The sequence below is a fragment of the Mesoplodon bidens genome, assembly GCF_964165515.1.
Source record: "Mesoplodon bidens genome assembly, chromosome: 16".
Classification (NCBI taxonomy): domain Eukaryota; kingdom Metazoa; phylum Chordata; class Mammalia; order Artiodactyla; family Ziphiidae; genus Mesoplodon; species Mesoplodon bidens.
The window spans coordinates 41,084,864-41,112,197 of NC_138173.1; the positions used below are offsets into that span (position 1 = coordinate 41,084,864).

Here is a 27,334-nt window from a genome sequence, read left to right on the forward strand (position 1 = left end):
TGGAATAATTAATCAACTACCATTCGTCTCTGATTGATTAATTATATATAGATTGTATGTATCGGGATGTAAAACCATAGTTTAAAGTTTTAAATCATTCTGAAATCTCTTATGTTAGAAAGTAATTATAATGGTTGATATTTGTTAAGTATCTATAACATGGCAGGCACTGTGCAAGGTGAGGTATGTGTATATATCATACATATTTACTTCATACATAATTACTTATTTAATTATAAGTAAATATATTTACGTATAATATAGTAGGGACAACTTATTGAGCACTTACTGGGTGTACTTTTAAGACTTTATAGAATATTTATACATGTTACTTTAATTATCCTCGCAAGAATGCTGAGGAGGTGGTATCATACCTATCTTACAAATAAGAAACCTGAGGCTTAAGTTACCTAAGCTTTTAAAAGTACAGTCAGTTCTAACCTAGACTAGACCCATCTGACTCCAAAGTCTGTGCTTTTTTCTGCTCTGTATTATTTCTGATCCTTTCAAAAACTCTTCCAGGCAAATAGTATTAGTCCCATTTACAGATAAGGGCTCTGAAGCATAGAGGGATTGTGTGATTTCTGTAAGTTCATACATAGTTTCTGAACTGGGATTTGAACCCAGCTCATTCTGATACCAAAGCCCATGCGCTGTTTAATCACTTGACAGAACCACCTCCTTTCAGTTGCCATTGCTTTTTTAGTGCAAGGCTTCTACCTTTGGTTTGTCGCCTATTTGATTTGACTTTTTGCATAATAATAAATGCTACCACTCATGCCTAATGTTTCTTTTCACAATCCTACATCTTGAATTTATGCTTTTTAACTTGGTTCAGTCCAGGTGACTCTCATTTCAGTTAACTTTTTATGCTGTTGTGCTGTGTGCTTTTGTGTGTTTTAAATATGTGGGGTTTTTTTTAAGACTTCTTACTGTCTTTTTTCGTAAATAAACATCTTAGGTCTACTTATGCACCTTAATATATGTTATTATGTATTTGTTTTCCTCTCAGAGCCACGTTAGGCACTTTAAGAAATACAGTTTGCCCGTGAAGCAATTGAACTCTATGCAGTGATATTGAATACCTTGTCCTGTCACTTGAGTAAGCCTTATAGATAAAACTGTCTAAAAACCGTATATGAGGGCCTCCCTGGTGGCGCAGTGGTTGAGAGTCCGCCTGCCGATGCAGGGGATGCGGGTTCGTGCCCCGGTCTGGGAGGATCCCATGTGCCGCGGAGCGGCTGGGCCCGTGGGCCGTGGCCTCTGGGCCTGCGCGTCCGGAGCCTGTGCTCCGCAGCGGGAGAGGCCACAGCAGTGGGAGGCCCGCATACCGCAAAAAAAAAAAAAAAAACCGTATATGACAAGAGCTATAGATATTGGGTCTATAAAGCAAGTTAAGCTACCAGGTCCATTTGGATATGAAGGTTAATGCTTCATTGATACTAGTCTCTAGTAGAGTATACATTGGATCATTAGCCAGGCTGAATGCATTGTGCTATTTGATGATGAAGAGAATAAGGAGAAATGTAAGATGTACTTACCCTCAGAGAGATTACAGTCTAGTTAAGGAAAGGCAAGCATAAGAGAAGATACCAGGTAACTTACGGCCTTGAGTGCCAGGTATTCAGAGAAGTAAGATTATCCTATTTGGGTAGCCAGAAAAGATTGACTTAATTGGACTCTTGAGGATGGGGATGGTATTTCACTGAGTAGAAGTGGGGAGGCCAATTTTGGCAGGGGAGAGAAACAAATGAACATAGTCATTGTTCAGCTGAAACAAAACAACATATTCAGACTCAAGGGAAAGCCCTAGACAGGTTTGACTGGTCAGGGTGGGGTGGGGTATGATAAAAACGTAGATATGCTCAGCTGGCAGCAACATTTGTGATTAACAAATCAGCATTGCATCTGTGATTGTAAAGGTCTGAATTAAGATAGAAGTGTAAAGATGGTTAGTAAGAAAAATAGCAAAAGCAAAAATGTATAAAATTTGGTCACCGTCAGGTTGTTGTGGACAAAGTGGTGTCCTACTGAAATATTCATTATAAATATTAACAAGTTCTTACATTTTCGTGATGCTACACAGTACAAAATGTTTTCACATCTCTTAATCCTAATGCACAGGGAGGAAGGTATTATCATTTTTTTTTATACAGCTCATTGAAAAGAGTTTAATGAATTGCCCAGGATCACATAGCTAGTAAGTAATGCTCTCTCAATTTCTTTGAGGTAGCAGTTCTTAAAGTGTGGTCCGTGGACCCCTGTGAAGGGGTTCCAGGGACCTTTTTGTTGGGTCCCAGAAGACAAAACTGTTTTCAGAATAATTAAGACATTGTTTGTCTTTTCCGCTGTGTTAATATTTGCATTAATGGTGCAAAAGCAGTAGTGACTAAAACTACTGACTCCTTAGTACAAATAAAGGCAGTGACACCAAGCTTGAATTCTTTACTGCAATCCACTTACGGTTGGAAAAAAAAATTAAAAAGCTAATTCCACTTAAGAGTATCCTTGATGAATCTGAAAAAATGATCATTATTCATTTTATTAAATCTTGACTTCTGAATACATGCCGTTTAATTATTCTGTATGATAAAATGGGAAGTATGCATAAAGTATGCTGTATACTGAAAAACAGTGGTTGCCTTGAGGAAAAACACCTGTGCAGTTGAGTTGCAAGCTGGACTAGCAACTTATTTCTTGTTACTCCATTTTTAGTTGAGAGAACAACTGATAGGCCATGGTTATTTAGAGTTGGGTATTTGTAGACATTTTTTCAAAAATAATCAAGACAGTTCAAGGAAAACAACTGATAGTACTGTTGCAAATGATAAAATGATTTGTTGCCAAGTGAAAATTAGAAATTTGGAAAATTTGTATCTACCACCATGAGCTTGACAACATCCCAGTACTTAATGAATTTCTGATGAGATCAGCAGTGATGTTAACAAATGTGTTGGGTTTTTTTTAATATTGTATATAATGGATTGGGGTTTTTGTTTGTTTGTTTGTTTTTATCTATTTGGTTGCGCCAGGTCTTAGTTGCAGCAGGCGGGCTCCTTAGTTGCAGCTCACGGGCTCCTTAGTTGTGGCATGCGAAATCTTAGTTGGGGCATGCATGTGGGATCTAGTTCCCTGACCAGGGATCGAACCCGGGCCCCCTGCATTGGGAGCGCGCAGTCTTGACCATTGGGAAACCACCAGGGAAGTCCCCAGAATGTTTTTTGGGTTTTTTTTTGTTTGTTTTTTTATAAATTTTATTTATTCACGTATATATGTATGTATGTGTGTATTGGCCACATCAGGTCTTCCTTGCTGCGTGCGGGCTTTCTCTAGTTGTGGCGAGCAGGGTCTACTCTTCGTTGTGGTGCACAGACTTCTCATTGAGGTGGCTTCTTTTGTTGCGGAGCACATGCTCTAGGTGCGCAGGCTTCAGTAGTTGTGGGACGCGGGCTCAGTAGCTGTGGCTCGTGGGCTCTAGAGTGCAGGCTCAGTAGTTGTGCGCACGGGCTTAGTTGCTCCGCGGCATGTAGGATCTTCCCGGATCAGGGCTCAAACCCGTGTCTCCTGCATTGGCAGGCAGATTCTTAACCACTGCGCCATCAGGGAAGTCCCCCAGAATGTTTTTTAACCTTTTGGAAGATGTATGTAACTCAGTGAATCAGTATTTTCCAAACGCTCGATTCTTGCATGTTACAAAAGTAGACAAGTATAAAAGATTCATTTAAGGTGCATGGTAGACCAATGGATTTTAATGTAGTAAAGTATAGAAAGCTCATTGATGTAGTTTCAGATTCCACATTACAACAGTTTTTAAGAAACTACCACTTGACAAGTTTTGATGTAATATTTTTTCCTTCCTCCACCTAAAATCCTTCATGATTTCCCGTTGTTATTACTCCACAATCTTGAACATAATCCAGTGGCACTGTGGCTCAAGTCTCTTTTCTTACCTCTTACCTTCTCTAAGCTCCAGACACTTTGGTTTTCTTTCTTTTCCTTTTTTTTTTTTTTTTTTTGATTTAGTTTATTTATTTCATTATTTTTGGCTGCGTTGGGTTTTTTTCCTGCGGGCTTTCTCTAGTCGCGGCGAGTGGGGGCGCTGCTCTCCGTTGCGATGCACGGGCTTCTCATTGCGGTGGCTTCTCTTGTTGCGGAGCACGGGCTCTAGGCATGCAGGCTTCAGTAGTTGTGGCACATGGGCTCAGTAGTTGTGACTTGCAGGCTGAGTAGTTGTGGTGCACAGGCTTAGTTGCTCCGCGGCATGTGGAATCTTCCCGGACCAGGGCTCGAACCTGTGTCCCCTGCATTGGCAGGCAGATTCTTAACTGCTGTGCCACCAGGGAAGCCCTCTGGTTTTCTTTCTTTTTTGTTAAACAGCTTTATTTTGAGATATACCATAGAACTTACTTCTTTCAAGTGTACAGTTTTGGTGTGTTTACAGAATTGTACAGCTATTACCACAGTCTAATTTTTAAACATTTTCCTCTTCCCAAGAAGAAATCTTATGCCTGTTAGCAGTTGCTCCCCGTTTTCCCCTCTCCTCCCCTTGGCAACTGCTAATCTTTGATGTGCTATCAAGAATATCACAATTATCTGAAAAAAACTATTGAAAAACTCCTCCCTTTTCCAATTACATATCCACGTGTATGTAGCCATATTTTCTTCATATGCTTCAATCAAATAATATATCACAGTAAATTAATGCAAAAACAGATATGCAGGTCCAGGTTTTTTTAATGGAGCCAGACATAAAAGATATCTGCACAATGTAAAACATGACATGCTTCTCACTAAAATGTTTGTTTTGGAAAATATAATTCTTTATATAGGTATAATTATATAATTAGCTTATTACTTTGAGATAAATTAATACATAGCTAAACAATTTCCTAGTTTAAATTTACAATATGGTAGATATCAATAGATAGAACCCACACAAAGGCTCTTTGATATCCTCAGTACTTTTTAAAAGTTTTTATTCATTCATTCATTCATTTATGGCTGCGTCAGGTCTTAGTTGCAGCACTCAGGATCTTTCGTTATGGCGTGTGAGCTCTTTCATTGCAGCGCACAGGTTACTCTCTAGCTGTGGCGTGCAGGCTCTCTAGTTATGGCATGTGGGCTCCAGAGCACATGGGCTCTGTAGTTTGTGGCACGTGGGCTCTCCAGTTGTGGCGCGTGGGCTTAGCTGTTCCGCAGCATGTGGGATCTTAGTTCCCGACCAGGGATCGAACGTGCATCCCCTGCATTGGAAGGCGGATTCTTAACCGCTGGAGCAGCGGGGAAGTCCCCTCAATACCTTTTAAGAGTAGAAAAGAGTATCCTATGACCAAGAAGTTTGAGTGATTAGTGTTTAGAAGACCAAAGACAAAATTATTCTGAGGCAGCATAGATTGTATACAGGCATAAACTCTAGCAGTTAGCAAAATAGAGAAAAACCTGCATGCTCAGGGAGCTTACATACATTTGTTTTATGTTCCATAATACATCTTAGAAACTGTAGTTTTAAACCAGGGATTGGGAAGCCATGACCTGCTGGCCGTATCAGGTTCTCTGCCTATTGCTGAAAGTTTTATTGGAACACACACACTTATTCATTTGTTTATTGTCTGTGGCTGCTTTTGCAATACAACGGCAAAGTTGAGAGGCCTTATAGTTTACAAAGCCTAAAATATTTACTATCTGGTCCCTTATTTGCTGAACCCCTGTTTTAAACTCCTGATACAGTCTTTTGGGTTCATTAAAATGTTTCATTATCTGGAGTGCTTTAATATCATCTGATTCTCTAGGTCTTGGACTCTTGACCTTCCAGGCTCCCTTGTGCCGCAGTCTATAGCTTTGTGATTTTTTGGGTTTCACCTAAGGAATTAGTTTCCAAAAACTTCTTTAAGGTAAACCAAATGGTTTTTTTAATAAAAGTGGGAATATCTTACCAGAGAAGCCTCATTTCTGCCCGTAGACTTTTCTGTGTAAACACCTAATGAATAGTGGAACTGAGACCAGAACTAGGACTTCTGCCTTAACCCATTGTTTTTCCACGATACTATGGTGGTATCAGGCAGGAAGTGGCAAGAGGGGATCAAAAGTGAAATGGTGAATTTGTATTTTATAATGCTATGATTGCAGTGAGAGTGGAAGTGGAATCTCCATGTGGAACTAGTTTAGGCTATTGGAAATGTGAGAACCAAACTGGGAAAGAGTTCAGGGCTAGATAAAAGGAGTTCTTAAGAAAGGTTTCTTGTAAATTTTTTAAGATTATGAGTTGATAACCATGCTGTTTATGCAGTGTTCCATAACTTATGAGGTTACACCAAACATATTTAAATAATTAAATGGCTCGGATGATGAATCAAGAATACAAATGTAATAGCTCAAAGATTTTATTTGGGGGGACAGTGAGAGTTGGGAAGACAGGGCTATATGTAATGCGGTCTAATTTTAGGCTCTTTCATTGATTAACGAAATATTAATGGAATACCTTCTATGTGCAGGATATACTATTCTAAACACAAGAAATATAATGGTTGATGACACAAGATAAAATGGTTGATAAAAGAGTCACTATTCTCATGAAGTTTAGTGGGGAAAACAGCTAAAAACAAGCAAGTATAGTCTCTAAAGTCAGATGGTGATAAATGCTGTGAAAGAAAATTACTAACCAGGGTGAGGAGAAAGAGGTTAAAGTGCTAATTGTGGACACTTCCTTGCACCTGCATCTCTACTCCTTACTTCCATTCAAAAAAAATGTACCAGAGTAGTAGCGAGTGGAGAGATGCTGAGTCTAGTTTAAATCATACCTCCTCCCCAAAATGGGGGAAATCCATTGCAAGCCTGTCTACTTTTAAAAAGGTTTGTGATACTTTTCATAATTAATCTCATCCTGATATTGTGTCACCAAGTTACTAAGATTAAGAACTGCTAGTTCAGGGCCTCCCTGGTGGCGCAGTGGTTGGGAGTCCGCCGGCCGATGCAGGGGACGCGGGTTCGTGCCCCGGTCCGGGAGGATCCCACATGCCACGGAGCGGCTGGGCCCGTGAGCCGTGGCCGCTGAGCCTGCGCGTCTGGAGCCTGTGCTCCGCAACGGGGAGAGGCCACAACAGTGAGAGGCCTGCGTACCGCAAATAAAAAAAAAAGAAAAGAACTGCTAGTTCAGACAGAGTAGAGAAATGGAACTCGTATGCGTCTTGGGCCCTTCATCCTTTGCCATTTAACTGTGCCCACCTCATCTGTATGTTTGAGACAAGTGAGAAAAATAAACAGTGCCAAAATGTGGAGCAGTATAAAATTAGGGACGTGCCTCATTTAGGCAGGAAGTGGATGGAATTGATCCTAAAGCATAGGTTCTCAGACTTTTTCAAGTGGCAATTGCTAAAACTTTTCAAAATAAATTTCACTAACAACTTTTAGTTTTGTCAAGTACACTTTTATTTTTGTTTATTTTCTTGGCTGCGCCTCCTGGCATGTGGGATCTTAGTTCCCTGACCAGGCATCGAACCCGCACCCCCTGCTTTGGAAGCACGGAGTCTTAACCACTGGACTGCCAGGGAAATCCCATCAAGTACATTTTTTTAATTTGTTAATTTTTTTTGCTGATGTTTTTAGAATTAATTTTTATTGGAGTATGGTTGCTTTACAATGTTGTGTTTCTGCTGTACAACAAAGTGAATCAGTTCTACGTACATGTATATGTATATGTATATGTATACGTGTATGTGTATGTATACGTGTACTCATCCATTCTTTTTTAGATTTCCTTCCCATTTAGGTCACCACAGATCACTGAGTAGGGTTCCCTGTGCTAAACAGTAGGTTCTCATTAGTTATCTATTTTATACAATAGTAGTGTGTATATGTGGATCCCAGTCTCCCAGTTTGTCCCACCCCCACCCCCCACCTTGGTAACTGTAAGTTTGTTCTCTACATCTGTGACTCTTTCTGCTTTACCAATAAGTTCATCTGTACCATTTTTCTAGATTCCACATATAAGCGATATTATACAAGTACATTTTTAAAACCACTGTCACCATTGCAAAAAAAAGAAAGGAATTTTGACACAATGGAAGAAGAACAAAAATCTCGGAAAAAAGTTTTTGCCATGAGTTAATGAAAAACCTTCATACACCAGCCACTAGTCAGCAGACCAGAGCGCTCTAGTATCCATTTCTAACCTTTAGAAGATACTCAGCATTCCTCTTTTTCATGCTCTGTTTACTTTATCACGCCTGACATTACCAGCAGAGACTTTAGATGATTACAGAGCTGTAAGTATTAGAGAGGTCGGTTCCCCCAAATTTTTCTAGTATTTCCAAATTAGAGAACTAATAAATTGAATAAGGATTACATTCAGAACCTGGCAACTTACCTTGTGTGTAAATGGCTAATTGCAAAATAAAGTATCATTTAACTAAAAATTTGTACAGTATTCCTCTTCTGATAGTTTTGTTGCAATGCAAATATTAGATTATACTCCCTAAATTAATCTTTTCAGCATTAATTGGGCACTGTTCTGCCTTTCTTTATACTTTGTAGTTCTTTTATCTGTTAAGAGAGCAGTTAGCCATTTTAATAGATCTGCTTTTGCTGTCAAGGTATACCTTTTGCCACTCTAATAAATGATAGCACTTATTTGGGTATTGTCTAATATTAGGCAGTGTTCATTTATGTTAAGATTAAAAGATGAGCTTAATTATGGAAGTTATTTTTGTGTGTTTTCTTTGATAACCAGTTCATATTTTTTTTATATTTAAGTTCTGTGAATTTGAGAGCAGATTATTCATAGTCTTAGAACTACTTTAGCATGTGCTTTAAAGACTGTAGTCTCCAAATTGGAATACATAAGAAGATCCACTGGGATGAAGGAAGAAGATATTAGGCTTTCTATTTATACTATTTTTTTACCAAAATATTAAGCTTTACTCATGTTTTATATATAGTCATTGGCATCCTTATTTAGGATGTTAAAAGGTATTAATTAATTAATTGGGGAGAGGAAAATGACAGAGATAAAGCAAATGGGGTGGAACTTGAGCTGGGTTAAGAAAAAATAATGCACATCATTTTAGGCATTGGACATCAGTAGAGGGAGGGGGTACATGGTAAAGGGTACAAGGAAAGTCACCCTAAGCACCCAGGCTACCGTACTTTATTTTGAGAGAAAATTCATGGTCAGTAACATTTGGGCAAAGCCAAGAATATTTAGAGATGACAGTCGTGTTGGAACCAAATGATTATGTGAATAAAAGAATATACGGTTGAGATTAATTTGTGGAAGACCTGTATCATATGAGGAAGTTATTAGACTTTATAGATGGTAGAAAATGGTAGGGATTTTTTAATGGGAATGTAAATTAATTGGACTGGTATAGATATGTTGGGAGATGAGCAATGGGAGGGAAGCCCTTGAAGATAAGAATTTCTCCTCATGTCTCATTTACATGTCTGTTTCTCCTATTAGATTAGTATAGTACACCTTCCATAAGTAGACAGTTTTATTTAGTTCTATATACTGAGCTCCTAAAACAGTGTCTGACACATAGTAGGTATTTAATAAATCTTGATTGTATGAAGACCATTCAAGAGAGGCTAGTTTAATAATCCACCCAGCTCCATGGTGAAGCCTGACAATAACAGGGGGAAGAACTATGGATAACAGGAAGGCAGAACTTACGTTCTCAGTTTTCCTTCAACTGTTAGCTGTAATGGAGCTGATCAGAAGTAAGACATTCACCTCAGTAGGGTGGCTGGGTCAATTAGTAGTGTGTATACATATTTACTTTAAAGCTTTTTTTTTTTTTTTTTTTTTGCGGTACGCGGGACTCTCACTGTTGTGGCCTCTCCCGTTGCGGAGCACAGGCTCCGGACGCGCAGGCTCAGCGGCCATGGCTCACGGGCCTAGCTGCTCAGTGGCATGTGGGATCTTCCCGGACCGGGGCACGAACCCGTGTCCCCTGCATCGGCAGGCGGACTCTCAACCACTGCGCCACCAGGGAAGCCCACTTTAAAGCTTTTTTATAGTATATTATGTTATTAAGTCTCATCCGAGTGAGAGGTTACTTTTAAAGTGAGGTTACTTTTAAAGGTCATAGTATAAAATCAAACAAGATGGAAGCCTAAATCAAGATAATTTCCCTTACTTTTCTGCAGAGTTTATTTTAATGACAAATCATAGTATATTTCAGTGTGAATGTAATTCCTGTCCTTTTTCCATAGCTTCCCTCTTTTTAAAAAAAAAAAAGCTGATTTATGCATATGCGGCTTTGTAGTCAGCAGTCTACTTTAACATCTTATTTAGTCCTTAAAAGAACCTTATGTGGGGAGGGAGGGAGACGCAGGAGGGAAGGGATGGGGGAACAGATGTATATGTAGGACTGATTCACTTTGTTGTAAAGCAGAGACTAATAAAAATAAAAAATTAAAAAAAAAAAAGAACCTTATGTGAAGTTAGTAGGAGTTTTTGTCCCATATGACAGTTGGGGAAAAGGGTTCAGAGTGATTCAACCCTAAATCACATAGCTAATACATGATTGAATGTATATTTGGCATTATATGTAGAGAGTCAGAAAGGAAAGTATTTGTGAGACAAGGCTCTGGAGTCAGAACTGGATATTAGTCTTGGTTTCAACACTTAACACTATATCTTAGGCAAGTTATATAATCTCTTTATGGCCTCAGGTTTCCTTATCTGTAAGGCGGGGGTACTTACTTTACTTAGTTTCTGTAGCTGTGCGCTGTCCAATATAGTAGCTGTTTGCCGCATGTGGCTATTTAGCATTCTTTTTCGTACTGTCTTATTAATAGTTTTTAATATTGATTACGTTTTGAAATGAGAGTATTTTGGATGCGTTGGGTGAAATATAAAAATTAATGTTACATATTTTAACTTTTTAATATCTGCTAGAAAAATTTTAATCACATACGTGGCTTGCATTATATTTCTGTTGGACAGTACTACTCTAGACCAGGGGTTGGCAAACTCTGACCCCCAAATTCAGCCAGATTCCTATTTTTAGAAATGCAGTTTTACTGGAACACAGTCACACCCATTTAATTATATATGGTATATGACTACTTTCATGCTACAGCAGCAGAATTATTTGGTTGCTACATATAAAACCATACGGCCTGCAAAACCTAAAATATTTACAGTTTTATCCTTTATAGAAAAAGTTTGCTGGGAATTCCCTGGCGGTTCAGTGGTTAGGACTCTGCGCTTTCACTGCCGAGGATATGGGTTCAGTCCCTGGTTGGGGAGCTAAGATTCCCACAAGCCACGCGGCCAAAAAAAAGAAAGAAAAAGGTTGCTGACCCTTGCTCTAGATTGTAACTGATAGATGCTCAGTGTGTTACATCTTTACTTAAGAGTGGATATGAGAGACAGAAAGTAGATTAGTGGTGGGTGCCAGTGGGGAAAAGGTAGTAGGGAGTGACTGCTAATGGGTTCCAGGTTTCTTTTTAGGGATGATGAAAATGTTCTGGAATTAGATACAAGTGATAGTTGTGCAACTTCGAAGATACTGAAAACCGCTGAACTACACTGAAAAAGATATCTCAATTTTTTTAAGTGGATATGAGCCTGGTTTGGTAGAGGTAATAAACCAGTACCTTAAACATGATACGTGTTAATGATAATGAGAACATGCAAAGAAACAGATGCAAATCAACTATGGGGAACGTAAGAAAACATTTTAATAGTTTTTATGTATTCCCATGCCACTTGAGAACATTTGCAAGTAGTTTCTTGATAAGAAGCAATTAACTATCATTTATTGCTTACTCGAACTGTCAGTTACTGCTTACCCTATTTCTTTTTAGTTGTAAACTTAACTTTAAGATAGTGCACAATAATACATACATAGCCAATCTCGGTAAATAGTCACAATAATACATACATAGCCAATCTCGGTAAATAGTTAAATGAGTGAATACAAAGTATAAATAAAATCTATATTTTTAAATATTAGTTCTCTTCTGGAAACACTTATCTAAATATAGAAATCATGGCTTTATGAAGTTTTTAGTAACCTTTTGAGAGGAGAAAATATTAGCAGAAGGGAATTGGAAAGCCATTCCAAAAATGTCCATATCTTGTATATGTGTAGGTGTTTTTTCTTTAATGAATTACTATACATCTACCCTATACAAATCTTAGGTATTATCACACTGCTTGGAAACTGACAAAATATTATCTATTTTGTACAGTTGACTCATTAATTTGTTATACAAAGAGTATGCCAACAATCTGCTTTACGAAATCCAAAAACCAATAATCAGTACATCATTTTCCTTCTGACCACTAGCAATAGGTTTTCGTTTTATTGCTCTGAAAACATCATGTTGTAGTACCTTATTTATGATGTAAGTTAGGATAGCATGATGTCTAAGGGCACAGACTTTGGAGCCAGATAGACCTATTTCCTAATTTATTAACTTAATGCAACCCAGACAGCCTATTTAATATTTAACATCTCTAAGTCTTTGTTTCCTAATCTCTAAAATGGGAATAATACCTTTCTAGTGAGCTTTTTTTAAGGAATAAAGAATTGAATGTAACGTACTTATATAGTAACCACTGAATAAATGGTAACCTCATACTATTATTGCCATTTAATATGTTAAGTTTTTTCATCAAACATTAAATTTTTTTGGTTGTCAGCATCATACATTTCATTATGTATTTTACTGACTCCTACCTTTTCAAAAACATAATGAAATATTAAGTAACATTCTATTTTACTTTCAGTCAAAGAAAAATAAGAAGAAATCAAAGTCAGATGCTAAAGCAGTGCAAAACAGTTCACGCCATGATGGAAAGGAAGTTGATGAAGGTACTTGAGCAAGCGAAAGGACTGTAGAAAAATTTTTAATCCTTTTTTACCAAGGTGCATTATATAAAAGCTGCATTTGTTTCGCTTAATCTTTTATCTAGCTCTTCTTTTTAATAACTATAGATTTTAATGTACACATCTGTGACATTGTTAGGAGACACTTTTTCCCCCTACATTATTTAAGTATCTAATAATGCTTTCCTTGAAGGGAACTGCCTTGAAATTTAAGGTCTAGCTTAATATCTTGAGCAGTTTAAAAGCCGTTCATTTATGTCTTTGTTTCCTAGAAACGTGGTTTGGTTTTTTCCCATTGTTCTTAAATATACCATCCCTAGAAGGCTGGGTACGAAATAAAGGAAGCCATTTATTGTCCTCACCTAATAAACCCATTTATTAGTAAGTATATATAACACTCCCCTACTAGTACTATCCAGCAAGATAAAAAATACGCAAGATAGGGCTTCCCTGGTGGCGCAGTGGTTGAGAGTCCGCCTGCCGATGCAGGAGACACGGGTTCATACCCTGGTCCGGGAAGATCCCACATGCCACGGAGCGGCTGGGCCCGTGAGCCATGGCCGCTGAGCCTGCGCATCCGGAGCCTGTGCTCCGCGATGGGAGGGGCCACAACAGTGAGAGGCCCACGTACAGCAAAAAAAAAAAAAAAAAATACGCAAGATAACTTAACATCAATTTTTTCTAAACCATAGATGACAGATCTGATCAAAATTACCAGAATACATAATGGCAGTTAGCTGCCTAAAACAGCGAGATTCAAATAAATTCACAGGATAAATTAGTGTAATCAGCACTCTTGGTTTTTAGTTTAATATCTAAATTTATCCAGAGACTTCAGATGCCCCACCATGTGTTCCCCCCAGAGCTACCGCTTTTTTGCCTTCCCCTTACTGAATAACGTCTTTCTTCCTGGGGCTGTGTCAGGAGCCTGGGAAACGAAAGTCAGTCACAGAGAGAAACGACAGCAGCGTAAGCGTGATAAGGTGCAGTGTGATTCTGGTTCACTGGATGCAGCCACCCCTGGGATAGAAAATACCGCCACAGTTACCACCGAGCAAGGTGCAACCGCATCCTGTCCTGTTGGTTCCAAGAGGAAGAAAGGTATATGAGTGCAACGTAAGAGTGATACGTCAAATCCAACTCCTTTTAATCAGATGTACAAAATAGCATTACGTCCAAATCTGGCTACTGTGAACTGCTTACATCATTGTGCTGATATGCCCTTCTTCGTGAGAGCGCTGTGGACCACATAGTGGTTTACCTGATACCGGCAGTGTTACTTGTTACATACTGCCTAATGAATGGCCCGGTAAATTAAACTTGCCTTTCTGCCTTGTCACATGAGAAAACGATTGCTGCTTTTTTCTCACGTGTATTGCTTTGCCCCAACTCCCTGACACCTCCATTTCTTAGAGTGGACATTCATTAAATGAAATGACTTGTCACCATTCTTTTCATTCCAAGATGAAACAAGCATGTTCTGGATAATGCAGGTTCTATCTGGATTTCTTATCACCCCAACTTTTTGAGAATGCTATAGGTGTTTGATAAAGCTAGACTGGAACTGCAAACATTATTGAGCTAATGTTCTTCCCAAGTATTTCAAATGTTCAAACTATCCAATACTGATGGCTTCTTGCTAGTTCTTACATTGCCATCATTTTTACCCTGGAGACATCAGTCTACAGAGTGATGCTGTTCATCTTGCTTCAGGCATTGACTTTTCGTCCTTCACCTTTTCATTAATTGCCAGCACCTCCCACTTGTCTCCAAACCTCTGTCTTAGCCTTGGTGTCTTTTACTTTTTTGCTTGATGATTTGGTGGAATGTATTGCTGTGGTACAGCAGTGACTTCTGCTTATCCATTTTCACTGTCACATATTAGCCATGCTGTAGTGTTTCTGTTGGTGACTCTTTTTCACTGTCTTGTGCATGCCTTCCTTGCTAGCACAATCCTATGTCATGCTGGGTTTTTGATACGCTGTGATCATTATGCTTTTCAGTGTCAGAGAAATAGTATCTTTGTTATAACATACAGTCTTACCTCTTGCCATATTTCCTAAGTCCTACTCCAAATATTGGCAAAATTCTTCTAAGTTGATGTGTTTGCTTCCAGGATTGTTGAAAAGGCACCTAGCTGGTATTGCTGAGAGGTGGCAAAGTTGAATCCAATTACAGAGCCCAGTTCTCCAATTCCTACTTTAAAGAATCTTGATAACCATTATAAAACAGGAGACTCTATATATACTTGGGCAATTTTCCAGGTCCTTTTTTGACATTTTAGTTGACTAAGAATATGATAACTAGAGAACTCAGTTCCTTAAGAACATGTGAAATATGTTGTGAGTAAAGAGTGACTCTTTTCTAGTGTAAGACTTTAGTACTTAAAGGAGCAATTTATGATAAATAATTAGTAAAAATTAATTTGTATGTTACTCCTAACTTAATATGCATAGTGGCCTATTTAGTATTAAATAAATTTTATTTCTATCTCAACCAGGTGATTCTCATCTAAATGTTCAAGTTAGCAACTTTAAGTCTGGAAAAGGAGATTCTACACTTCAGGGTGAGAGAAATTACATGTAACTTAAATTGAAGGCCCATCGAGATAGAAACTTATATGTATGTCTCTTTCCTCACATGAATGACACAGAAAGAAAAAAAAGGCTTAGAAATGATTTTAATTACTAAAGTAACATAATCACAGTTCAGAGATTTTGGAAAATAAACAAACAGAAAAATCACTCCCACTTCTGACAGTCTTTGGTATATTCTAGTTGTTTTTCCCTCTCCCCTATATGTAAAAACATTCTTTGATAGTTATATGCAATTAATAGTTAATAGTTCATATGCAATTTTGATTCTTGCTTGCATTGTTTAAGCTAATAGAGAAAAAGATTTTTTTTTTTTCCGGACTTGGGTTTGATATAGGCATATATGGGATTAAAGACTTTACCCCTGAAATTAAATAAGAAGCCTTAATACCTATAATCTTCTAAACTGCTTCCTGAACAGTATCAAATATTTCATAATAAATGGACTATAGTATAGAGTTATGCAGTACTTCACAAATAGAAAATATATTTTATTTACTAGTTTATGATAAAGATTGAATTAAGTAGAGAATGATATACCTTACCTAAAAACTAAAGTGTAGTAAAAAGTAAATTCACAAATGAAGAAGCACCTTCTCGTTTCAGGCTTGTTCTTAACACTGTCAGCCTTCATTCTCATGGTTCTCAATCCTGGCTACACATTACAGCCATCTAGGAAGCTTAGAAAACCACACACGTATATAAAAAGAAACATGTACTTACATACACACACCTATGTGTATTTGTGTGTGTGTGTGTGTGTGTATATATATATATATATATATATATATATACACACAGGTAATACAGATGTGTACATATACCTGCATATAAATGTATACACACAAACATACTGATGCCTGGACTCTATCCCTAGAGATTCTGATTTTGATTGGTTTGGGCTGAGGCTCCAGTGTCTACTTTTAAGAAATTTTTCGTTTGTTTCAAGGCTTTTTTTTTTTTTTTTTTTTTTTTTCTTTCCCCACCGGCCCAGCCGCTCCGCGGCATATGGGATCTTCCCGGACCGGGGCACGAACCCGTGTCCCCTACACCGGCAGGCGGACTCTCAACCACTGCACCACCAGGGAAGCCCAAGAAATTTTTCATTTGATTTTAATGTGCAGCCAGGTTTTAGAATCACTGCCTTATACGATATATATGTATGTATATATATATATGTATGTGTGTATATATATATATATATTTATATATATATAAATATTTAAGGAAAGAGCATGTAACTAAGGAGAAGTCTTTATGTTCTTAGTGGGTGAGTATTCTGAGTATACCAGAATATGCGTTTTCTTCTTTGCTCTATTGTACTTCTTTTGAGCAAGTCAGTCTGCTTTTGAAAATATTATTAGTATATATATTAAGTTCAAACCTACTCATAGTTTTTAAATTAACAGTCATCTATGGTGGTCATGTCACTTTTTAAATTCTTCATTTTATCTTTAAAGCTCGAGCTATTTAGAGGATAAATAAAAATATAAATATAAATCAAACAATTATAGAAACTTGAAAATATCCCAGTTTTAACAAGGAGTCGTGTATCCATTTTTAATCTTTATTTTCTTTTCTTTAAGTTTCTTCAGGATTGAATGAAAACCTCACTGTAAATGGAGGAGGCTGGAATGAAAAGTCTGTAAAACTCTCCTCACAGATCAGTGCAGGTGAGGAGAAGTGGAACTCTGTTTCACCTCCTTCTGCAGGCAAGAGGAAAACTGAACCATCTGCTTGGGGTCAAGACGGTGGAGATGCTAATGCAAATGGAAAAGACTGGGGAAGGAGTTGGAGTGACCGATCAATATTTTCTGGCATTGGTAAGAACTGTTAGAAAATTTTAAGTTTGTTTAAAATGCCTCTCTGGTACGTTTAAAATTTTCCAAGAATGAAAAACAGATCCATTAGTAGAAAAACTAGTCATGCTATATGGAAAGAATATAGATTAACTCATCTCACATCCTTCACATGGAGCAAAATGGGAACTAAATAAGTGAATAATAGCATTTATTATTTACTCTTTATTTAATTCTTTCACTTTTATCACATTTGATTATCAGTTTAGCTAACTGATATAATTGTGTATTTTTAGTGATGTAATAAGAGTAATGTGTGAGCAGACTTTTTGATTAATTTCAACAGTTCTACTATTGAGTTTAAATAAAAATAATAAATGGAGGTACAGTTTATAGCATCAATTTATATACTGTTTTACAGTCTACAAAATGCCTGTTTGTAACTAATTTTTCCCCTGGATTCTAAAGATAAAGACTAGTAGTGAGAAGCTTATTTCTGTTGAGAGCCATCGAGTTAAAAGCAACTTAATTTCAGGTGTGTTTGTGTGTGCATGTGTTACAGAAAAGAAATCCATATTTAATATGGAAAACTGCAAAAAGAGAAGGAAAAACCCACTGTTATCACATTACGCAGTGACAACCACTGTTTTTTACATTTCCTTATGGTCCTTTTTTTTTTTTTCCTGTGTACAATTCTGTGGGTTTCATTTTGGTTTTCTTACACAATCCAAATCATACATGCATTTTTGTGTTCCTCCTCCCTCACTTAATATTGTGCCGCAAACATTTACTTTCTGTAAGTATTTTATTTAATGACCATGTGATAACATTGTGTAAGCATAGCATAAACTATTTCACTATTCCCGTATTATCGGAGAAGTAACTTCTTTTTTTAAAGAAATGTAAATGACGTTGCATTGAATATATTTGTTTGGGGGTTATTTCTTTAGGATAGATTCTTGGAAGTGATATTATTGGATTAAAGGAAATATGAATGTTTACAGTGCTCTACGACATGTTGTCAAAGTATTTTCTAGGAGAATTCTAATTTATCCTGTCAGCATCAGTATGAGTGCCATTTATCATATGCTTACCAAGGTTGAGTATTCTTATTTTTTTAATCTCTTCTAATTTGATAAGGAAAAAATACGTAAATTGTTTTGGTTAACTTTTTAAAATCACTAATGAGGTTGAGTGTTTTTCACAACTTTCTTGATCATTTCTGTTTCTTTTGTAAATTGTCTATTCGTGTTTTTTGCCCATTTGTGTAATGGCCTCTGTTTTTTGTGCTTTAAGTTGTAATTCTTTGTGCATTAAACATATCTTTTCTGTTGTGCTTGTTGCAGATATGTTTTGCTTGTTTTATTTTAGTTTGGGGGAGCAATAGAAATTACAGAGTTTTTAGTGTTTAAGTAGAAAGAACTGTTTCTTTGCATGTTACTTGCTTTTCCCATCACTTGTAAGCTTAGAAAAACTCATGTTGACTAACATCCCTAAGAAGCAGACTCTATATCATTTGCTAATATTGTTCTTCAGCTTGTTCTCCCCTCTTCCCCTGCAATGTCCAGAAGTTGTGTAGAAATATCAAAATTTGTTTGGAAGAAGAGACAATCCCTAAATTCCTAGCCTCGTTTTCGGCAGTAATAAAAGCATAAATTTCTATGCTCTAAAGCATCCTTTCACACTTAATAAAAGAAGTGGTCAGATTTTATCAAGTAATCTTAAGAACCATGACCTTTTGAGATATTTGCAATTTACTTATAAAACCTATGTAGCATTTTCATAATTAGTACATAAATTAGTTGGTAGTACTTGCTTAGTGTTGCTATAGACAAACTTAAGCAGCAGATTAGAGTTCCTGCCTACAAGGATTAGGACCTTTATTGAAATTGAAAGGGAACTATATTAAATGAGGTTTGCAGTGAGTTACTGAGAAGAGACAGATGTGACTTGTCTCATGGATGTATATATGTTCCTTAAAATACTCATACGTAAGTAGGCAATTGCTTTAAAATGTTGAGAAGATATCATGGTGTAGTGGAATGAGCTTGTTCCTAGTTAAGACAGACCTATTTGGTATGAATCCCTATTTTTCCACATACAAGCTTTTATGGATATTAGGCTAGTTATTTAAGCTGTGTGAATCCCATATTCAAGTAGTTGTAAGGATTGGCTATAATGAGTGTGAAGTACCAAGTTTCAGTGCCTGATCCAAACTAGTAGCTTAATTGTGGTAGACGATCGGGTAGCTTGCTGTAGTAGAGAAAGAACATGGGCTTGGAAAGTAGGTTTAAGTTCCAGTCATGGCTCGGGTGTTTTCTGTCAGCAGGTCACTTAACTGCTCTGAAACTTCGCCTAGCAGGGCTGCCCTAAGGATTAGAAGTAATTGGTGTAAAGAGCCCAGCACATAATAGACATTCAATAAATGGTAGCTATTGCCATATTAGGTGGTTCTGATTTCTAAGGGTATCTTTAAATATTATTATCATAGTTATAAATCTGTACATATCTTTCAAGTTTCATTGCAAATTGAAGGTTCCAAGTGACGTTCTTTATTTTAACAGCTGCTTGGTCTAGTGTGGATAGGGGAATGAATACCTCTGAACAGAATTCTGCTTCTTTTGCATCTCTCACACTTAACTCTGCTGTTTCTGGTATGTGAAAACAGTCTTTCATTTAGTTAACAAAAAAATTTCCTGTTTAATTTTAGCACTTGCTATTTGAAAAAATAATCAGAGTCAAGTACTGCTATCCACATAAATTATAGATATACAGTATAAAGTAGCAGAGGCCTTAATAAAGAAAGACCTAAATTCTTACATGCAGGTGGCTTAGTTCCTTTCTGTGGTGGAGATAGGAAGATTTTGTTGCCTAGCTTAACTGAAAGTGTGTTGGCACACAGACGAATGCAAATAGAAGGCCTTCCCTTCAAGGTCATGACACTCTCCTGTTACTAGTTTACCCCTACCATAATTCTACTTGCAGTTTGGCGTTTTATTTCTATCTGCCCTTATTCATCATGAGTTTATAGCTTTCAGGTTATGTGGACCCTCTGAGTATCTGTTGAGTTAGAAAATTAATTATTACTACTAAACTACTATAATTCAGCATTACTTACATGGATATGCCTTTTATTAATAATATAGATGCTATATATACTTAACAAATACTACATAAACATGGGACACATTTAGTTTTGTAATGTTTGGTTCACATTGGAATTCATGGACCCAGTACTAATCTTGTAGTTCCACAGTGTCTGGAGTCGCCTAGTCTAGAATAGAGGTTAGCAAACTTTTTCTGTAAAGAGCCCAATAGCAAATATTTTAGGCTTTGTGGGCCATACTGTCTTCTGTTGCAACTACTTAATTCTGCCATTGTAGCAGGAAAGCAGCTAGAGGCAATACATCAACCAAATGAGTGTGTCTGGTTCTGAAATATTGTTCTTTTGATTTTTTTTTCAACTATTTAAAAATATAAAAACTGTTCTTGGTTCATGGGCCATACAAAAAAGAGATAGTTAGATTTGGCCTATGAGTTGTAGTTTGCCAACCCTTGGTCTCATAGGCTACATTTTAGTTCCAGAGGTACAAGTTAATTTCTTCCTTCATTTGGTGACTTTGTACAACACAGATGCTATTCTATTCGTATATTCAGAGAAAGCTGCTAAAGAAATAGCAACAGTGTTACTGTAGTCTTTCTAAGCAGCTAATGTGCTATTTATATATGAATTTTATAGGGTTACTCCATTTGTCAAAATTTATATTTAAAATATATAACTGTTTTGAGTATATTTCAAGCATATTAGTGGAAGGCTAGTAAGATCATCTATAACCAAGTGAAAATTTATAAGTGAGTAAGGACTTTTGTGAGGGGAAGTGTCTTTTATACTAACAGGTATTCTTAACTCTTTCTTTATCAGTGGCTCTGAATGCAAAGTGAATATCACAGTCACCTAAGAAGGACTCCAAAACATGTGCAAATTCTGATTCAGAAAGTCTGGGGTATATAATCCCTGATGGAAAACCACTGCTTTACATTTCTATTCTAAAACAAATTTATGGCTATAGAGCCAAGGATTTTTGACCTGGCATCCTTTAATTTATATGCAAAATTTTGTGTAAGTCCTGGACAGTAGTCCAACCACAGCTTTCATCATATTGCTAAAGGACTGTGTGACCCCACTCACCCCACCTACTCCCCACCTCCCAAAAAAGTAAAAACAGAAAAAATTTAGAAGATAATATTCTCTTGTTTTTAAGTGCACTTGAACTTACCTTGGTCTCTAAACCACCAGCACAACTGTCTTATTCTCTTTGGCTTCTTTCTGCCTCACATCTCTAGATAGTCATCTATTTCTTTTATTTTTTCTTAGGCAGAATGTTCTAGCAAGCTCAGACATTTTTCTAGTTGTGTCCTTCAGGGTTCTAAGGATATAGGCATACCCTGAAATTTCCAGTATTTCTTTTATGCTTTATTATTTTTCATGAAGAAGAAAAGTAAAACAACTTTTCTTTGACTTCTTGAAATTTGTGGATAACCCGGTTTGAAGTATATATTATAAAAGACAAAATCTAATGGATTGGTACTAGGGAAAAAATATATTTCTGATCAGTGAATTCAATCCAGTGATTATCGTGCTTAATCTAAAATTACCCTCAATTCTGCTTTTCTTTATCTTAACTCTTTTTCTAATGTCTGCAGTTTTCCTTTTAGGAGAAATAAAAAATAATTAAGTCTTCGTCTGCAAAGTATAGAACTATTGTTATGAAACATCATTAGCCAATTCCATTTTTAATTTTATTGCATTCGTTTTCATTTAAGGGTCTACTGCTGAGCCAGTTTCTCAGTCTACCACTTCTGATTATCAGTGGGATGTTAGCCGTAATCAACCATATATCGATGATGAATGGTCTGGGTTAAGTATGTCCTTTTAAAAATTATCAGTTTGTTTTTGTTTTTGTTTTCAGAATTTCCTTTCTAGCACCCTAATTCATGCTTTATGTTTTAATTTTAATCCTAATTTTTCACCTTTCAGGTCATAGTAATATAGTTTAATACCAAATGTGTACTACTTGTAAACTGACTATTGAATACCTGTAGAATTAAAACTAAATTCACTTTTCATGATTGAGGCAATACTTAAACATGAAGTTTTCTTATAATTGCTCTGTAGTTTGTCTAGTTTTTAAATTGTTTTAAATGAATATTTTATTTCTTTTCCTAGTTTTAATATAATAGAGTAAATAGAATATACAGGAATGGCTTTGAATTCATGAGGTATGCACGTTTTTATATTGGTAGAAAACCATTTTCTTAGTCTAATTTCTAGTAGAAGCATAGGAAAGTTAAAGGCAAGAGTCGCAAAAAAAGAGGAAGGGAAAAAGAAGAATATGGTTTTTATGTTCAGAAAGTTCCTACCATCTTCATTTAAAAAAAAAAAAAAACCAGATTTTTTTTTCCCCCCACAACCTTAAATCTTAGAATTTAAAACCCTCTGGAAACAGGAACTCTCATTGACTTTCCTTATCCTCAGTACCTAGTACAGTGTTTTATACACAGGTGTTCAATAGTACTAATGATAAAAGCAAACACCTGACTGTGCCAGGCACTGATCTAGATGGTTTAAGTCTTATGCATATTATTAGCTTGTTTAGTACAATTCTGTGAGGTAGGTATTATTTTTTTCCCACACTTTCCAGTTGAAGAAACTGAGGTAAAGAAAAGTTATCTGATTTTCCCCAGCCACACAGTTAAGTGGAAGAGCTGGTATCAGACTTTGGTAGTCTGGCCCCCAGAGTTCATGTTCTTAACCACTGCATGGTACAGCCTCGATGATGATTGTAATCATGAAGGGATGCTTGCAACACAACCCAAAGATTAGTCTTAGACTAGTCTCTGTTAGATTAGTTGAAGCACAGTTGAGGTAGGTGAGGTTGGAAAGGTATATTAGGAAGGACCACATTGTGAAAAGCCTTGAATTGCTGGCTAAATATTAGGGAGCCAAGGGTCAGAGTACTAGTTTAGAAGGTAGATCCTGGTTCTAGTCCTGACTTTACAACGTAGTACCTCATATGTCTTGGACTTTGTCACTTATCTTGGCATCTAGATTAATTGACCTGTAAAACGGAGCAAGTAATCTTTCATGTCGACTTCCATAGAGTGTTATGAGGTTTTCATGAGGGAGTGAACATGAAAGCTCTTTGAAACTTATAAAGTATCAGATAAATACAAAGTATTACAAGGATGTAAAAGCACTGTTTCGTGGGGGGCGGGGAGGAAACAGTCTGTACTTCTGGAAGAATGACCTGCTGTGTGCAAAATGGAATTGAGGAGTGATTGTGAGGAAACAGCACTGAGGTGTCTTGGGCCGCTGTGGGTCGAAGCTGAGGAAAATGGAGCAAACAGGGCTCTAGGCTTCCCTGCGGAAAGAATAGCTCTACTTTTATCTTTTTATTCTTGGGATAATGAAAAACAATTGGCTGGTAAATAAGAGACTGAAAGAAACATATCCATGGGACTCTGTACTTAAGTATCAGACCACCTTTTTTGTTTGTTATGCTGTATTGGCAGTCTTTTCAGTCCAAAGTGACTCTTTAACCTCATTTTCTCTGTGAAGTTTATTTTTTGTGTTATCTTCTTTAATGTTGCTAATTTTGGTGCTCAGTGAATTTAGTTATTCCTTCTAAATTTATAGAATGCATGAAGTATTTGAGATTACTAATCCACAAAGTATATATATATTATGTTTACATTTAACAATGGGATACGATTAATATATTGACCCTCTGGTTTGAGGCATAAACATCATTATCTAGCAGAAAGGCATTGAATTTACCCAAGCACTTGAATATAAAGTTAAGATGCTGGAACTTCCCTGGCAGTCCAGTGGGTAAGACTCTGTGCTCCCACTGCAGGGGGCACAGGTTTGATCCCTGGTTGGGGAACAAAGATCCCGAATGCCACGCATTGAGACCAAAAAAATTTTTAAATAAAGTTAAAGATGCTAAAGTATAGAAGGTAATGTTTTTTAAAGACAGATGTTAATCATTCAATTATCTTGATCATAAAGGAACAATATTATCATAACGACTGTAAAAAGTCAGATGTTGAATAGAATTTTGTTTTTGTTGGCTCACCAGAGGGAAAGAATCAACGGCAGCATAGTGAATGGGTTGAGAGCCTGGGCTTTGAGGACAGACTCCCTGGGTTCGAATCTTAGCTTCATTGTTTTTCTGTGCTTCAGTTTCATCATCTGTAAATATAATATTTCTTCCCTCACAGACTTGTTGAGAGGATTAAGTGACATAATACTTATAAAGCCCTTAGAACACTGCCTGATGCATGGTAAATATTCAGTAAGTGCTGTGATGCTATTGATGATATTCTTCTAAGAGCATAATCAGTCTACTCAGTGGGGTTAATTTGTAAATTGTCTGTTTAAACACTAGAGAAATTCTTTCTAACATATTTGTTTTATTTTATTAAAATTAATGCTGAATTAAGTTCTGACCAGAAACAGCTGACAACCATTTTCTTACTGAGATAAAAAGGAAAATAGCTATGGGATGCTTAAACCTAAAACATTATTTCACAAGCAAATTCAATGGAGAGACAAATTCCTTACCATTTTGAAAAGACAGCTAATATAAAGCTCTTCAGAAAGACTTTGGCAAACTAATGGGAGAATTTTAAGAAATGAGAAATTACTCTATAAATGGAGGGAACTATACTATGAATGAAACTGTACTACATAGTTTCAAGGAAACTAAGAAGATTATTAGCACCAAGTATATGTATACTTGGTGCTAATAAACTAAGGTTTATTAGGCCCATGAACCTTAAGAATTATGCGTTGTCTCCTGGTGACAATTTTTAGGCTTAGTTGATTGATCTGTTGTTTTAAAGTAGTTTTATTTGGGGAATTCCCTGGTTAGGACTCTGCACTTTCACTGCTGAGGGCCCCAGTTAGATACCTGGTTGGGGAACTAAAATCTCACAGGTTGGGGGTGAGAGGCGGCGGGAGGGTGGGGGGGAGTACTTTTATTTGATCCCAGTTAATTTAAAAATTATGTAAAAACCAACCTGAAATCAATAAATGTGGAAAAATCACCATAAAGCTTTATAAAGCCTGTAGAGATTTATGCTTCTATTAATGTTCTGATAGAAGTTGAAACATAGGCTACAGTTACTCCTCAAACTTTATGGCTGTCTAAGCCTTTTACAAAAAAGATAATTTTACCGAGTACTTTACTAGATTTTTATCCCTCACCGCCCCCACCACCATATTTATTAAGAAAAGAGTTCATATGTTAAATAGTGCCCATTCACTTCCTTAAACTTTTTTTTTTTTTTTGACAAAATAAAGGTTTTTTTCCGACAGGAAGCCCTAAGAGACCTGGCTTATGGACAGCAATTTTCCAAATCTGGGTTTCTTATTTGTGAGGTTTAAGCAAAACAATTGACAGCTTTGGCATTCAAATCTCCTAATAATATTTTTAATGAATGCTTGGTGTAAGATGAGCAATTGGTTCCAGACATCTACTAGATACTTTTTTTTTTTTTTTTTGGCTGCACTGGATCTTAGTTGCAGCACTCGGGATCTTCCTTGCAGCATGCGGGATCTTTAGTTGCGGCATGTGGACTTCTTAATTGTGGCATGTGAACTCTTAGTTGTGGCATGTGAACTCTTAGTTGTGGCATGCATGCAGGATCTAGTTCCCCGACCAAGGATCGAACCCGGGCTCCCTGCATCGGGAGCACAGAGTCTTACCCACTGGACCACCAAGGAAGTCCCATACTTCTAGTACGGGAGGTCCCGTACTACATACATATTTACTTATAAAAATGACTTCTACATTAAAACATAACCAAGTGTATCTTACTGAGAGATTTATCAGGATTGGGAGAAATAAATTCTTAATTGTGTATGCCTGATAGCTTAGAAACTGTCTTTCTATTGTTAATGTCATCGGTGATATATTAAAAGCAGTAGGTACCATTTATTGAGCACTTACTGCATTGCTCTGAACTGCTTTACATGTATCTAATACAATCCTTTCAACAATCCTGTGAAGTTGGTACATAGCCAGTTAAGATTGAGACATTTGACCAAAATCACATAGTTATTAAATGGTAGAGCAATATTCAGATATAGGTCTGTTTGACTCTGAGGTACATGCTCTTAACCTCTGTGCTGTTACTATGTAATACTGGCTCTGGATACCTGCTCATGGTAGTAAATTTAGAAATATAGGAAGGGACTTCCTTTTTTGTAACACATTTCACACTGTAATCACTTGTTCCATGTTTTTCCTCCACTGGACCATAAATTCTTGCTTATGATGTTTTCAGCCTCTCCCCATCCTCTACTGGTTCAGCCCCTCTTCTCCCTTCTCGCACTTCCCGTGACAGAATCTGTCACTCGACTTAATTGTTGTAGTTACTTATCTTCATCCCTGAGCAGACAGACTGTGAGCTCCATGTGGGGAGGGATTATTTTATACTCATTTTTGTACCTCTGTTACCTGTCTAGCTCAAGTTCTAGTATTTAGTAAGTACTTAATAAGATGAAATTCCTATAACTCCATTGTTAAGATGTATCTATTATTAATGTATTCTTTTCTTTTATCTCTTCTTCTTACAAATTTGAGATCATGTTGTACAGGCAGTTTTGTCTATGATTTTTATTCTATGAGCATTTTTCCAGATCACAATATATTTATCCAAAACATAGATTTTTTTAAAAGTCTTCATGAGGTCATATAATAATACCTCTCCTCTAAACAAAAATAATAGATTTCATGTGGAAAAATAAGAATAGTGAAGAAGATAAGAGTAATGCAGGCAGATTTGTTCTAGATAATAAAATGTATTGTAAGTTATATTTTGTATGACAGGAATAGATGAATGGAACAGAAATTCCAGAAACAGACTGAATTGTATATTTAAGAATTTAATATTTGGTAAAAGTAGCATTTGGCATTAACTGGGGAAAGGTTGGATTTTTTTCAATAAAGAGCAATGTTAGAATGACTTGTTAACCATTTAGAAATAACGCCTAAGTTCTGTTATGTTAACATTGAGTAGTTATTATAGATGT

General features: G+C 36.6%; 1 protein-coding gene across 4 annotated transcripts in view; it reads left to right on the forward strand.

Moving 5' to 3' along the window:
- MTDH (metadherin) overlaps positions 1–27,334 on the forward strand; it is a 56,579-nt gene that overhangs the window by 14,400 nt on the left and 14,845 nt on the right. For 2 of the 4 annotated variants that reach the window (XM_081258074.1, XM_081258075.1), the window contains exons 3-8: positions 12,740–12,824; positions 13,764–13,940; positions 15,340–15,405; positions 17,020–17,256; positions 19,797–19,886; positions 22,057–22,155. In XM_081258074.1, the coding sequence (XP_081114200.1) occupies positions 12,740–12,824; positions 13,764–13,940; positions 15,340–15,405; positions 17,020–17,256; positions 19,797–19,886; positions 22,057–22,155 (754 nt within the window). The remainder of the gene's footprint in view (positions 1–12,739; positions 12,825–13,763; positions 13,941–15,339; positions 15,406–17,019; positions 17,257–19,796; positions 19,887–22,056; positions 22,156–27,334) is intronic. The other 2 variants (XM_081258076.1, XM_081258077.1) reach the window with 1 other exon arrangement.